General features: G+C 36.2%; 1 protein-coding gene across 3 annotated transcripts in view; it reads right to left on the reverse strand.

Moving 5' to 3' along the window:
* Positions 1 to 9,826, reverse strand: part of ca16b (carbonic anhydrase XVI b) — an 87,914-nt gene extending 78,088 nt beyond the window's left edge. For 2 of the 3 annotated variants that reach the window (XM_053683646.1, XM_017480345.3), the window contains exon 1: positions 9,363 to 9,826. In XM_053683646.1, coding sequence (XP_053539621.1) covers positions 9,363 to 9,447 — 85 coding nt within the window. In that variant the 5' untranslated portion in view covers positions 9,448 to 9,826. Of the gene's footprint in view, positions 1 to 6,370; positions 6,476 to 9,362 lie in introns of those variants that run through there. The other variant, XM_053683647.1, reaches the window with a different exon arrangement.
* Positions 9,827 to 14,227: the final 4,401 nt, after the last annotated feature.

Consider the following 14,227-nt stretch of genomic DNA (forward strand, 5'->3'; position numbering starts at 1 on the left):
ACATACCATTTAGAAATGCCAGTCAGCCTACAGTGCATGCCTTTGGGAGGAAACCGAAATACCCAGAGGAAAACCCCCGAACATGCAAACTCCACACCCAAAGGGTGGGGGCGGGTATCAAACCCTCAACCCCGGAGGAGCAAGACAATTATGCTAACCACTAAGCCCAATCACAGTGGCTACTGAATAAAATATTTAAAGATAAATATCTAAACACTAAACTGAGAGTTTTTTTTAATAGAGTTTTTGCATAGGTTGTTTGGTCACTTAACCTGTAGATAGATCACCATGTAACCATATGACCACCACGTCGGCAGTGTTTTAACATCCTCTGCAGGGAGCGTGGAGTTTTCTACATATTCATATACACACTCACTTACTGTATATCATGGCTGATTCACACCGCAGTAATAAGTCTATCTTAGAAATATCTCAGGAAATAATGAATCACAGCAGCATGAGACCCTGCATATGCAACCGAATTAATTAAAGCAAATTAGAAGGCATTTTGGTAGACATTGCTCTAACTAGAAACACTATTATGTTTTCCTGCGAAAGAATAATAAGGCTGATCAATTAGAAAACTCAATCTCAATTATCGTAGTTGTAGTTATTATCCTCATTTAAACATTTTGTGTATTTTATTTGACTTAAGTCCCAGAACTGATTGGCAGGTCCAGACTTACATTTCTCCTTCTCATGATTAAATACCTTTCCTAGTTTTACTGTAGTTACTGGAGAATATCAGTACTACAGTTCAAGATCAATAATTTAGTGAGTGAAAAGCTGGGACTTTTAAGGAATTATTGACACAAACGTAAAACCTCTCCAATTTTAAATAAGACTTTAGATAAGACTATAGATTTTTTTTTCCTGAAAATCTATGCAGGACAAGTTGAATAAATAATTGTATTGCTAATAATTGACAGTAGAATGCTAATACTAATGCTAATGGTATTAAAGTAAATATAACATTACTAAAATGTATTGCACTCATAATTATTTAATATTTTTTTATTCATCTCTGACTTATTATGTAGCTGATGAAGACATTACTCACCCTGTGCTAACCATCTAAAACACTTCAGCCATCTATAAAGACCAACGCACTGAAAAGTAAAGAAAAAAACAACAACCTAAAAAGCGAAGTGACTTGTGTAAAAGTCACTCTTGTGGATATGAAATATGGATCAGGATCACTGCATTCCATTAAGTTTAATGCTTCCTTTGTATTGATTTTCACTCTGCACGTTCAATTAAACGATTTATGGGATCTTTTTTATGCAGGTCGCGGTATTGAAGATTAGACAGATTAGAAAAAGAGAGGGAGAAAGAATTCCTTTCTGATTTCATTATATAGACGACCATTCAATCACAGAGCAGAGGAGCGCTCATTAGAGCAGAGTGAGTGCTGCTGGGGAGAGTGAAGGGCAAGGTAAAGCATTGAACACCTAGCGTCTTCTGACAAGAGGCCCTTGATGGATTCGGCTGTCAGGCCGGAGCTTCCAGCAGAGCTTTATGCCCATTTGACAGAGGGGCCAAGAGTCAATCTCTACAGCACACTGTGATCTCTGACTTACCTTGCGTGCGTGCACACACACACACACACACACACACACACACCCCACAATTTTTGCCATTTACATCTACCATATGGGGGCACTTTGTAGGTAAACAATTACTGGCTGTGGCCCATCTGTTACTATGCACAATGTGTCAGTGCCCCTCATTTCCTTCCATCAGTAAAAAAAAACACCCATAATTCTGTGGAAAACGGCAAAAGCAGTACTAAGAGAAAATATAATCTCGTATAGAAAATAAAACAAAAAACAAAATGCCTTCTAGATTCTCACATGGTAAACCACACAGCACAGACTACAAAGGAAATGTGAGAGATTAAATTGCAATTAAAATAATATAATCAACAAAAAGTCTAGTCCATTTGCAACAACCCGTTCAATTATATTAAGCATTTTAATATATTATATGTAATATATTACAATACATTCTACATCCTTGGAAAAATATGTACCTCATCAGTAATTGAAAAATTCTTAACTCTTGTGCGTCCTTATGGACATTTTTGTCTATTTCATTTTTTTATTTAATTTTTTATCATTTTGTCTGTGTTAATGAAAACAGCATACATTTTGCAAAAGGTGTGTATTTTTATTGGAATTTTAATATTTCACCCTCATTTGCTTTCATAAATCTATTTTAAACTAGGTATACAAAATAGTTACACTCAGGACCTTAAGGACAAAAATGTCCCCATTGAAACCCAATCAAACTGCAATATTTAATCCTCGTGACATTTAAGCATAAAATCATGCATTCTGTGTTAATAGTCTTTTATTTTCTTGACAAGGTTTCAAAACATTGAATTTTTAAAAAAATATCTAAAATGTGTACTATCTTCTCAGTTTGAGCCTATGGGGAAAAGGTACACTTTTGCTTTTTTCTGATTCTGCTGTATTATAGAGCACTGCAGACCGACTGAATAAATGATGCAGCTATAATTGCGTGGGTGTTTGTATGGATTTCAGAGTTCATATGTGTGTACTGAAAATTTTATGTGTGTGTGAGAACAGTTTGAAAGAAAGAAATTATATTGTACTGGAAAACAACAAATTCCACCCCCTGTATATGAGTCAATGAAGGTTACTGAGCTTTGAAGATTTTTGCATTATGTAAAGAAACCAGCATTTAAAGGGTTAAAATTCTGAAAATGAATGAATGTTTGGCCATTATGATCAGAACTGATGCTGGTAAAAAATTGAATTCAGTGAAAGTGGAAAAAAATATTAATATATAATATTTCTATGACAGTTTTCGACATGGACATTTTTGTGTGGTAGGTTGTTTTTTTTTGTTTGTTAGTTTTGTTTGTTTTTTAAATCTGACACTGCATAAAATATATGAATGCATCAAAATCAATATTGTTGTTAATCATTGACATATCAACGACTGTAATAATCAAAGAAAAAAATTCTGCTTAGCATTTAGTATATGGAAAATAATTCACCAATAATTTTTCATAAAAAAAAAAACATATGTGGCATTATGTAAACAAACCAGAATTTAAATGGTTACAATTCTGAGAATGAATGAATGTTTGATAATTATGATTAGAACTTTTGCTGGTAAAATTTTTTTTAAAAATCTAAGTCAGTGAAAGTGGAAAAAAAAATATTCATATATAATATTTTTATGACAGTTTTTGGACATGAATATTTTTGTCCTCTATGGACACTTGTAACTTTTTTAATTGACGCACAAAAGTTAAATACCCTCATTTACATTACTTAAAGAGAAAATGAAAACTTTAGAAGCTTCAACAACACTTCAAAACATAACACTTGAAAGCGACGCACAACAATAAATCACCCAGGCACTGATGGCTTCCCTGTTTAAGGCTTTAAACACTATTAGCAAACTATTTCACCACTTTTCTTGAGAATAGCAGATAAGATTAAAAAAAAAAAGGTCAGCTAACAACCCACCACACATGAACACTGCTTTCATCTCAGTACTACTCAAGCCAAAGATCAAACAGTAGCACCAGTATTTACTAACCAAATAACCTCACAAACTTTCACGCTCTGTAAAGATGTCCACTCTCTCCAATACTGTTCATATTATTCAGTAATAAAAGACAATGACAACATCACCTGCATCACTTCAGAAAGCTTTAATCACAAAATCTATCTATATGCAGGCAATCTGATATCGTTTTTGCAGAATCCAGTAGATTCGCCTTTTTGTTTTAATCAGTTTGTAGACTGGAATAAATCAACTATATATAGAAAGTTGCAAGTTGGAGAGTAAACACTAAATTCACTAAATTCACATATATCTCAGCATAAACATAAAACATAAACCTCTGTCTGTGTTATTCAAACTTAACTTTACAATGCTTACCAAAACAACAGAAGATGATTTAACTCACTGGAATACACTACCAATATTTATTATCGGAAGTAGAGGACTGAATTGGATTCAAATTCATCTGCTAATTAGCTGGACTCTATTACAACAAACAAAAAATGCAACTCATTTGTCATACAGAATCTTACCAAAGGGGTACATGAAATGCCAATGCATCATCCATGGATGGACATAAATACATCAAGCTCACTGCCAGAACATATCAATCAGTGTCCTGCTTTTTTAAGCACTTTTTAAGCCTGGTGGAAAATAAACACAAGTGTGTAAGTCTGCACTGACACCAAGCGCACACCCCATCAGGGTTTATTCAGACACTGTAATAATCCAATAAAAGCATTAATTTGAAAGAAATTTATACATCTGCAAAAAATTTTAAAAATGTCTTTATAAGAAATAATCCTTATGTGTGGCATAGGTAAAGACCCAGCTCCATAGTAGATTAATTAAAAAAAAAAATGCAATCAAAGAAAAGTTCTTCCACACCTAATAATTCCTTAGAGTCTCCTACGCTGATAGAAAAGATCAGCACACTAGCAAACCCAATTAAAGCTCTCTCTAAACCATCTAAATTCCATCATCCAATGAAGACACTATATCACTCTCATTTAACCAGTGGATAAAAATATCTCTACACTGAAACTGATCTCAATATTTGGACTCAATTTTGTAAATCCATATTTAATATGACTAAAATCATTAACATACAGCTTCTTTAGTAGAAGATTTTTCACAGGACACACATCAGGTAGCACACTATGCATGCCTTGGCTTTTACAGATCACATGCTTAACTCTACTAACAACTACATCCACGTATTTAAGTTATCCACACCAGTTATTGAAAAGTTCAATAACACAACATAATATATTTATTCTTATCATCCTTGTCATCACGAACAAAACAATATTACTGCACTCGAAATCCATACATGAACTACCCATATCACATGGTCTGTATATATAAGTATATATTAGTTTATATGAACACTCATATATAGCAGGTAACATTCTGTACGTCTAGCTGAACAACACAACTTTAATATTTAATACTGTTCAGTCTGTGTCTAGACACTTACCCCATTGAATTTGTTGTTCTCCATTTTTATTATTTTTTTTATTTTCTTGGATGTATTTATCTGTTTTGCTGTCAAATTATATTTCTGTATAAACCAAAAACTGTAAAAATAAATAAATAAATAAAATAAAATAAAATAAATTATTTGTTTTTGTGCACATGCACATGTGCATTTGTTTTCTCATTTCTCTCCTTTTTGTTTATTTGGCATCCAAATGTTTGGCATCCAAATGTATTTGAATTATGAATTGAATTTTTGAATTATTGAATTGAATTTTAATACAGTCATAATTGCAATACACTACATGTCACCTTTGCATTAATATTTATAACATGTGACAGATCATTATGCGGGTGGATTTGATAAAAATGATTTCTAACAGTAAAGCACATAATATTAAATACTCAATATTTAATATTGTTCAATCTGTGCATGAGTCTAACCACCACTCATCTTTCCCTTGTAATTTTTGCTACTCAATATCCTTCACTTACCCTGTTGTAGTGTTTTGTTTTCTTTCTTTTTTATTTTCTCGCATGTATGTGTTTGTTTTGCTGTGAAATTGTTGGTTCTTTTTGATTTGTTGACACACATGTGCACTGTTTTCTCTCCTTATTGTTACTTTTCTTTCATCTGTTCTCTTTCTTTTCTTTCCTTATCTTTTTTCTCCCCATCCCTTAAGAGTCCATCAAAATGTAATTTCTTTATTGCTACCACAGGACCACAACAGGACTACGGCTGAATATCATTTAGGGTTGGAGCACTCTCAACAGAGCAGTTTTGAAGATATTGAAGATGAACTGTATTCTCTAACTGTGGGACTAATAAAGTGTTCCGTCAGTAAACCAACCAGTAACAAGTTAAAATGCTGTACAGTCCACAACCCAAATAACACTGATCCACTGTGGTCCTATGATGGTCCTGTTTAAAAGATGAATGGTGTGTCAGATTGTTCAGCTCAACAAATCGTCCCCAAAGTGCACTGATATGGTCATAATAGCTGATAGTGCAGCTATTATTATAAGTGTGAGTTCTTCTTCTTCTCTTCTTCTATTAAACTGTCAACTCAGTAATATATAACACAAGTTCAACACATATATGTGCTTGTAGCTTAGTGTTCTTCAATAAATGTTTTGCACAGCACCTAAAAAATATATTTTATAAAGTGAAGAAATCTAATCAAATGTGATTCATATAAATATATTGGAAATTTCTTTTGCTTGTTTCCACAGAACAAAGCCATTTCAAGCTCAAAATGAGTAAACAACGTCTAGAATTAGGCTTAATCAACTTATATAATATAATATTGCTATATCACAATAAAAAAAAAGAAAAAATAATACATACATTTGACCATACTCACGATATTTTCACAAGATAAAATATGACTATTTTTTTGCATTGAATCCAGTCAAGAGTTAATGAATCCAAGTGATTCTATCTCTACTGGAAACACACATTCACAAAAACACATTTAACAAACACCCATATACACAATGGAAACAGAATTACGTAATAGGAAATCCCAGCCCTTCCGCAACCAAATAATTCAGCATTTTGTGTTCCTTTGAAGAAACAATGGTGAGTGGTTGAGGTCATGCAGTGCCCCATTGTGCTTTTTAGTACACAGTAGCCACCCCTGGACAATATCCTTAAAACAGCCTAAATCTGTCTGAACCTCTACGTAAACTATACTAGCAAAAAATTCTTCCAGACGGACAATCCATAACCATTGTTGGCCATCAGAAACCTCTGCTTACTTTTATGACATTTACAGCCCAAACTCATTCTCTATATAAAGCTACCAGTATTTTACGAGTAAGAGGTCATAATACTGGAAACAAAATTTGGTCTAAATATGTACCGCTCTATAAAAGACACATCCAGTACAGTGAAGCACAATGTCATGTGAACTCATTGTAAATTCAGTAAACAACGATCAGTACACTGGATGCAGTTTACAAACCCTCAAAATATATGTTATAAAGCTTAATACTATACTGTCATTTGGTAAAACCCACCAGCATAATGATCTATCACATTTTACTAATAATAATGTAAGGGTGACATGTAGTGTAACAAGGCGCAGGTCCTGACAATTATGGTTGCATTAAATTCGTAACTTTCTGTTTACTGTATCTTTTTTTAATCTATTATTTCTAAAACTTATGAACCTTTTGTTCTTCATCCAAGTGGTTTCCCCAAATTCAACTGAAAATGCAACTTATAACGATTTCTCCAGTTTCAAAATTATTCATCCCCCTGAAGAGAATCTCTCACAACAGCACAAATATACAAAACTGGTGTTGTCTCAAGTACACCTGATGGAACTAATCAAGGGCTTCATTAGTTGCACCAGGTATGCTTGAGCTGGAACACACGAAATACCTGAACTGGCTAGGGGCAGAAAATACTTGAAATACCTGGACAGGGCAGAAAAGGGAAGCTATCAACGACTGCAATCAGATTTCTGAGAAGGCAGGTTGTGAAAAACCCTCGAGTGACTGCAAAAGACCTGCAGCAAGACTTGGTGGCAACAGGCACTGAGGTTTCAGTGAGCACAGTAATACTAAACGCAGAAGGTTTCCATGCCAGACCTCCAAGACGTACACCACTACTGACCCAAAAGCACAAGAAAAGTCGGCTCAGAATCATATAAATAAGCCACAGAAGTTTTGGGATTCTGTTCTGTGGAGCAATGAAACAAAACTGGAACTTTTCGGCACGATGGATCAACGGTATGTCTGGAGGAAGAAGAATGAAGAAAGAACACTCTGTCCACAGTCAAACATGGTGGTGGCTCTGATGCTCTGGGGCTGCTTTGCATCCTCTGGCACTGGAAACCTGCAGCATGTGGAAGGCAAGATGGATTCATTGAAGTACCAGGAAATCCTAGGAGCAAACTTCATGCCATCTGTGAGGAAGCTGAAGCTAGAACATCATTGGACCTTCCAATAGGACAATGATCCCAAGCATACCTCAAATTCCACCAAGGCTTGGTTGCAGAAGAAGTCCTGGAAGATTCTACAGGGCCATCACAGTCACCTGACTTAAGATTCCTCAGAAACGCTGCCACAAGTTATGCATCTTCTTTGCAGCAGGTCATAACAGCAAAAGCGTGCTCTACTAAGTACTAAAGATGTTTGAAATGAAGGGGTGGATAATTTTGAAACTGGAAACTCATTACAAGTTGCATTTTCAGTTGAATTTGGGGAAGCCACTTGAAGCAGTCGTTGTGTTGAACTATTTAAATTGCTTTTGTTTGATTTGTGCATTGCAAACTGCTGAAAGTGTACATTTTGACAATAAACCTGATTTGCAACAGAGGGTGAATAATTTTGATTGCAACCGTATATGAATAAAACCTATATGAAAGACAAAAAAGGGATAAGTGAGAGGGTGCATTACACCTCAGTTTATATATATATATATATATATATATATATATATATATATATATATATATATATATATATATATATGCAGCGCAAACATATCAAAATATTTTGGCAGCAAGATCCTTTCTGATCATATACTTATACCTTTTATGGTAATTACGCATTCATATACTGTAAAGGTTCCAGTACAATATAAGGATGCCTGTAAATGTACAGGAAATATTCTAAGAAATTTAAAGGAAATAACAAACATGACAGGACTCCATGCACAGTCCAAAATGTCATGTTTCTCATTAGACTGACGTTAAAATTGCCATTTTGTAAGCTACATCTAATGCAAATAGATCTAATTTCAAGAGGCAAAATAAATCGAACAGTAAGTGCTCATGATAGATGATCTCAGACATCAATAAAGACTACAGCAGAGTAATATGTATCGTGAGCACTTACTGGCTCCTTACCAAAAATTCTCAACATTACATCACCTGTAATGCTCTAAGAACAAAATTATGTCTTGAATAAAATCCTATAGCCCTGAATAAACGCATAACCCTGAATGAACACATAGAGTGGTCAGTTCAGTTAGACTGGGCACAAACAACACATAAACACTGTAGAAATTAATTATCCCCTGTAGATTTTACTGTGTTCCAGCAGCCTTAGAGTTACCCTATAGGGACCAAAGCCTTGCCCATGTCTACTTGAAATACTATTTCTGTTAGTGTATCATTAAATAGCCTATATGTAGCAGATATAAAGTAGAATCTGTTTTTACAGATGATTGGGTAAGATCTCAATCACAAGAATCTTTCAGTCATATTTTCTTGAGTCGAAGTAAATGCTCAACCCAAGTTCAGCAACTTTTTTTTTCTTCCTTTTTTTCTCTCGAAATTGTCACGATCAGATGAAATTGAGTATAAAATGTGTGTATGTCCACTTACCGGGATGCGAGCTGATGGACTGGATGAGGAGCACAGACAGACCCCAGCACAAGAGTCCGGAACGGTGCGGGTTTCTCACACTCATGTCACTCTGACCAAGAGGCCGAACAGAGAACGAAACTGAGAGTCAGTGTGGAAGAAACGCCGTATTCAACAAGCCAAGCGCTTCTAATGTAGGGTCTGCACAGAAGAGCAGTTTAGGGCTGCACACGGGAACCAAGTGGTAATGTTGTGGGACATATCGTGCATCCCGCGATCGCAACACACATACACACACACACACACTTCTCGCTTTTCACATTTTCCGATGTTAATCCCGCCGGTGCGCACTTCAAGTCGCTCTTCTCTTCGTTTTCTCCAGCGCACAGCTCGCGCTCAGCGTTACGCGCTCTCGCGCTGCTTCCTGCAGGAAGTTGGGGATTCGAGCGCACCAGCAGAAACCTGCTCCTTTCTGGGTTGTTTTTTTTTTTTTTTTTTTTTTTAATAACATCAGCGAGGCGGGAAGGCAAAGCAGAGACCTCCCCCTCCGGATCCTAGCGCCCTAGGCTGTACCCTGATGTCTGACTCAGACACATGCAGTGGAGATATAAAAAGAAAGGCCGGCTTTTGCATACCGTCCATTTACAGCACGGAAGGAACTCGAGCGCGTTTGGGTGCGTCAGGTTTTCTTTTTGCTTGCAGTCAAATAAATAAAAATCCGGTAATAAATAAATAAATTCATTAAATTTTTTTTTAAATCTTACACACTACATGGATTATCATTTTAGGACTCTTCGTATTATATCAATCTAGTCGATTCGATGAGGCGATATTAAATCTGTAGGGCATATCTCCCCGAGGTGTGGACAATAATTGCATGCTTTGTGCGTTTTTTGTGCACTTTCTGCGCGCTTTCAGTTTTTAAAACGTAACCAATCAGTAATTACGTGCACTGTAGTTTTATTATTCAGCATTCCTTCTTAATAATTATTCCTAAAACCGCAGATGCCGGCGCTGTCCAAGGTGCTGAAATTGTGCCAAGCCTAGCTTTCGACAGGCCTGCCCTCCCCCATAGTGCTACAGCATGTAGAGTTCAGATTGTCTTGTTTCTGTACGACAGGAGCATTTATCACTATTGTTTTATAGATGCTAATTGAAATTGCACATATTTGTTGGTTTCAGATCCAGAAATGCATCGCTGAACGAGAAAAGAAAAAAAGTTTAAAACCATATCTCAAATGTGTACTGGCTATCAAAATATTAAAAAGGGGAGCATCTCAGCTTGGCAGGCATCCTCAGAATATGCATCCTTATGGCATGAACCAATGAACTGATTCATCGCTAAAGTCATTTCTCAGTATTGCACATCTGATTGCCTTTTCACAGTATCAAGTAAACGCCGGCATGACGATCAGAGAAAGAGAACAGAACAAGAGAGTCTTCTCTATCCTTCATCTGTCATCAGTTTGTTACACTATGCAAAGGGTGACTGTTACTGGCACCCTGACTCTACACACAAATAGAGTAATTCTGCAAACTTGCGCACAAAAATTTCCACTTCCAATTGCTTGGGGCAGTTTTGCGAACACTTTCAGTATCTACCTGCCCTGTCACAACTGTGAAGCCAATACTTTACCATTAATTATCAGCTCCAGGCTGTCTCTCTGCAGCAGGTAGGGTTTTGTGTTTTGTGAGTCATCTACAGTGAGCTCCACAGACATCTCGTACAAAGGAGAGGCAGTGGGGATGATGAACAGCAGGAGAGTTTGGGAGAGAACCCAGCTGGACTTTAATTTGAAGAATCTGATTAAATTCAGTATTTAATTACCCTTTTCTCGGAGGAGCTGTTGGGGACTGTCACAGTGTTCTGAGTGTGTAGACTGTGAGCCATCTGCCTGCATTTCTGGAACTCTCTCTTGTGACCTAAGCAAAGCATGCAAACACACACACACACACACACACACACACACACACACACACACACACACACACACACACACACACACACACATACACACAGCCAAAGAAAGGTTTTGTTAAGATTCCTGACATTATTCAGGTAGTTTGAGTAAAAGTCAGGGCTGTATCAGAAAGAACTGTGACAAACTCCATGCATTGCATACCCATTTTATTAGGCTATAAAACATTAAACCTTAATTAGTTCCTTAAACAGTCCCCAAAATGTTATGTCTTGAGACATGCATCTCAGTCATTAATTAATACTTGCACTCTTTTCAGAGTGTTTCCATGTCCAAACACAATCTCACTATTCCTCCCCACTCTCCTTCCACACTACTCCATGCCTCTATATATTGCAGCACTTTATTTTCCAATAATTTGTCCAGTGTTTTGACAGTTTGTGCATAAAACATGGTGGAATATATCAATTGTGTATCACTTATTCAGGCAACAGCACTACAGTTCATGAAATTAATTTGATACATGTATTATACATTTGTCTTGGGGCCAGAAGTAAATTTTTATTTACCTAGTAGATTCTCCTATGGGTTATGCAATGAACATATCTACAAGGTTGATTACCTATGGCCAAGGGAATATAGTGCATACGTGAAGTATATTCAAAACATCGTAAAATAAGTAATTTTATGTGCCTTATTTACTGTTGCATTACTTAGAGTTCTTGAAGTTCTTCAAAGAACAGCACATTTGATTTGATGGCTTGCTAATAGAACAGTCCATTAAAGACTCCCTACTGATATTCAGGTGAGTCTGAAACCACAGGGGGCTTCTTATTTTCGTTATCCCTTTCAGCGGATGTTAGCTCTACTGCTGATGCTAATCAAACACTGATCTGAAAGCCCTATTAAATTATTCATTTAGCTGTGTGCATCTCACTACATTCAGGTCACTTCTGTTTTGAATGGCATACGAATGCAAATTATTCTTTAGTTGAAAGATGGAGGCTAAAATGAGCCACTAATTGACACTGGGTTTAAATAGAGTTGTAAAATATAATGGGTGCATTCCACAGGTATGGAAGACTCAGCTGAATGATCTGAGGCATATAGTTAGATTTGCAAGCACTTCATCACTGAGTGTATACTCAATTATACATTTAACTTATACTTGAGAATGTCGGAATAAGACCTACTAACAGCTACTATCCTGGGGCAACTTGTCTAAATAAGGAGGAGAAAACAGCAGCCCTGTTTCTGTCAATTTGATATGTTAAATTCTTTAATTAGGTCATTTGGGGATTATGCAGCTTAGATTTTGAATTTCAGCAGAAATGTACTGTGCAGATCTGCTGTTCCTGGACTGTTTCACATTTCTGCTTTTGCCTTCCAGCACCTCCAGGCACTATGTGTTAAGCATTTAAAAGGCGCTAACTTGCTTGGTTAGTATCAGAGAGAGGGAAACCAAAAATCAGCCACAACCTAAAAGCCTGGAGGGGGAACAGCATGGAGTTCTTTAGATTCGTCTAAACTCTGACTTGTTTAAAAAAATGATGAGGTGTGGGAACATGCCCAAAAACATATTCACATCCTTGGAAGTGTCTGCAACATTCAGTTATTACAACATTGCCAGATCAGCAGTTCTGTATGAAACTCTGAGATTGTTTTCTCCAGTATAAAAAGGGAGTTCAGGGATGGTCAGGAAAAGCATCTAAAAGTGTTTAATTTTTCATAATACATAATAAGTACATTACTATATGACCGAAGTTGAGCTCTCTTTTGTCAATTATGCAGTGACAATTCAAAGAATTCACAGCAGATTTGTTTTAAATGACAAACAAAGCCTTCAATAAGAAATTAGGCATAGGAACAAGCCATTTTGAACAGTGAACTTCAGAATATTGACAATCTATGCATACTGTCAGTGACATCCCTCCTGCAGTATCAGTTTGTCAATATCCTTAGTAATCATTTCTCCCAAGGACATGTACAGGAGGGTCAAACACAGCTGCTCAACTTAATTATGCTGATGGTGGTAGGCAGCTAAAAGCTGGAAGGCAGTTAGCTTCCAGGAAAAGTTCCTTTGCTGTCCTGAAAAAAGACACTATCCACTGGCAATTGTAGCTCATGCATTTTTATTATAAGCCTCTCATAATAGGCATACTGGAACTGCAGTTAAGAGTGAATGCTTGTGACAGTGACACATATACATTGACTGAATTGGAATATCCTAAGATAAAATGTTGTACTAGGCCACTTAGGATGTGGAGTTATTTCAGTGATTGATTGCGAGCCCTATATTTAGAAAGGTCTATGCTTGAACCAGTAGCTGTGAAAATGGATCCATGTTTGGTCCCCAAAGTAGTAATAATTGAATACAGTGAAAACATTAGGGCAAAATGAAAGCTGTAACTTTTTTATTGAAGCATGGCCAATTTTAAGAACCCAGAAGAGCAACATTAACTTGGCTATTTATCAGTTTGAAGTATGTGACTCAATGACCAGGTCTGTGATATATGACTTTAAGATCTAATGTGGGGAAGCGCAGTATTCTTCCTTTGTTTATGTGTCCAATGGGACCAGCCTTTCTGGAAGCCCTTTTGTTGTAACTATTTGTCTTTTATATAAAATAGGTGAAACCGAATGCTAAATCCATTTTGTTAGCCATTGGTCTAGAGGACCCAACTGCACCTTCCTATAGATAAATATGTATATTTTAACTCACAAAAAAAGCATGTGTGACTAAGAACTCTGCTGTACCTGTGCTTAATCTTAATAAGACTAATAAATAGCAATTTGGATTATTTTAGCTTTGTTAAACCAAATAATCTTTGCAGCTAAAGCACAATGTATTGTGTATTTGCTCGTGTTAGGTCAGGGGAATTAATGACGGATGTTAACATTTGTCATGCACTGGAGAAAGGGAGCATTAACAACAATTAGCATTTCATGCAGAGATAAGAGTAAGTT

This window comes from Ictalurus punctatus, chromosome 11 (assembly GCF_001660625.3).
Source record: "Ictalurus punctatus breed USDA103 chromosome 11, Coco_2.0, whole genome shotgun sequence".
Lineage (NCBI taxonomy): Eukaryota > Metazoa > Chordata > Actinopteri > Siluriformes > Ictaluridae > Ictalurus > Ictalurus punctatus.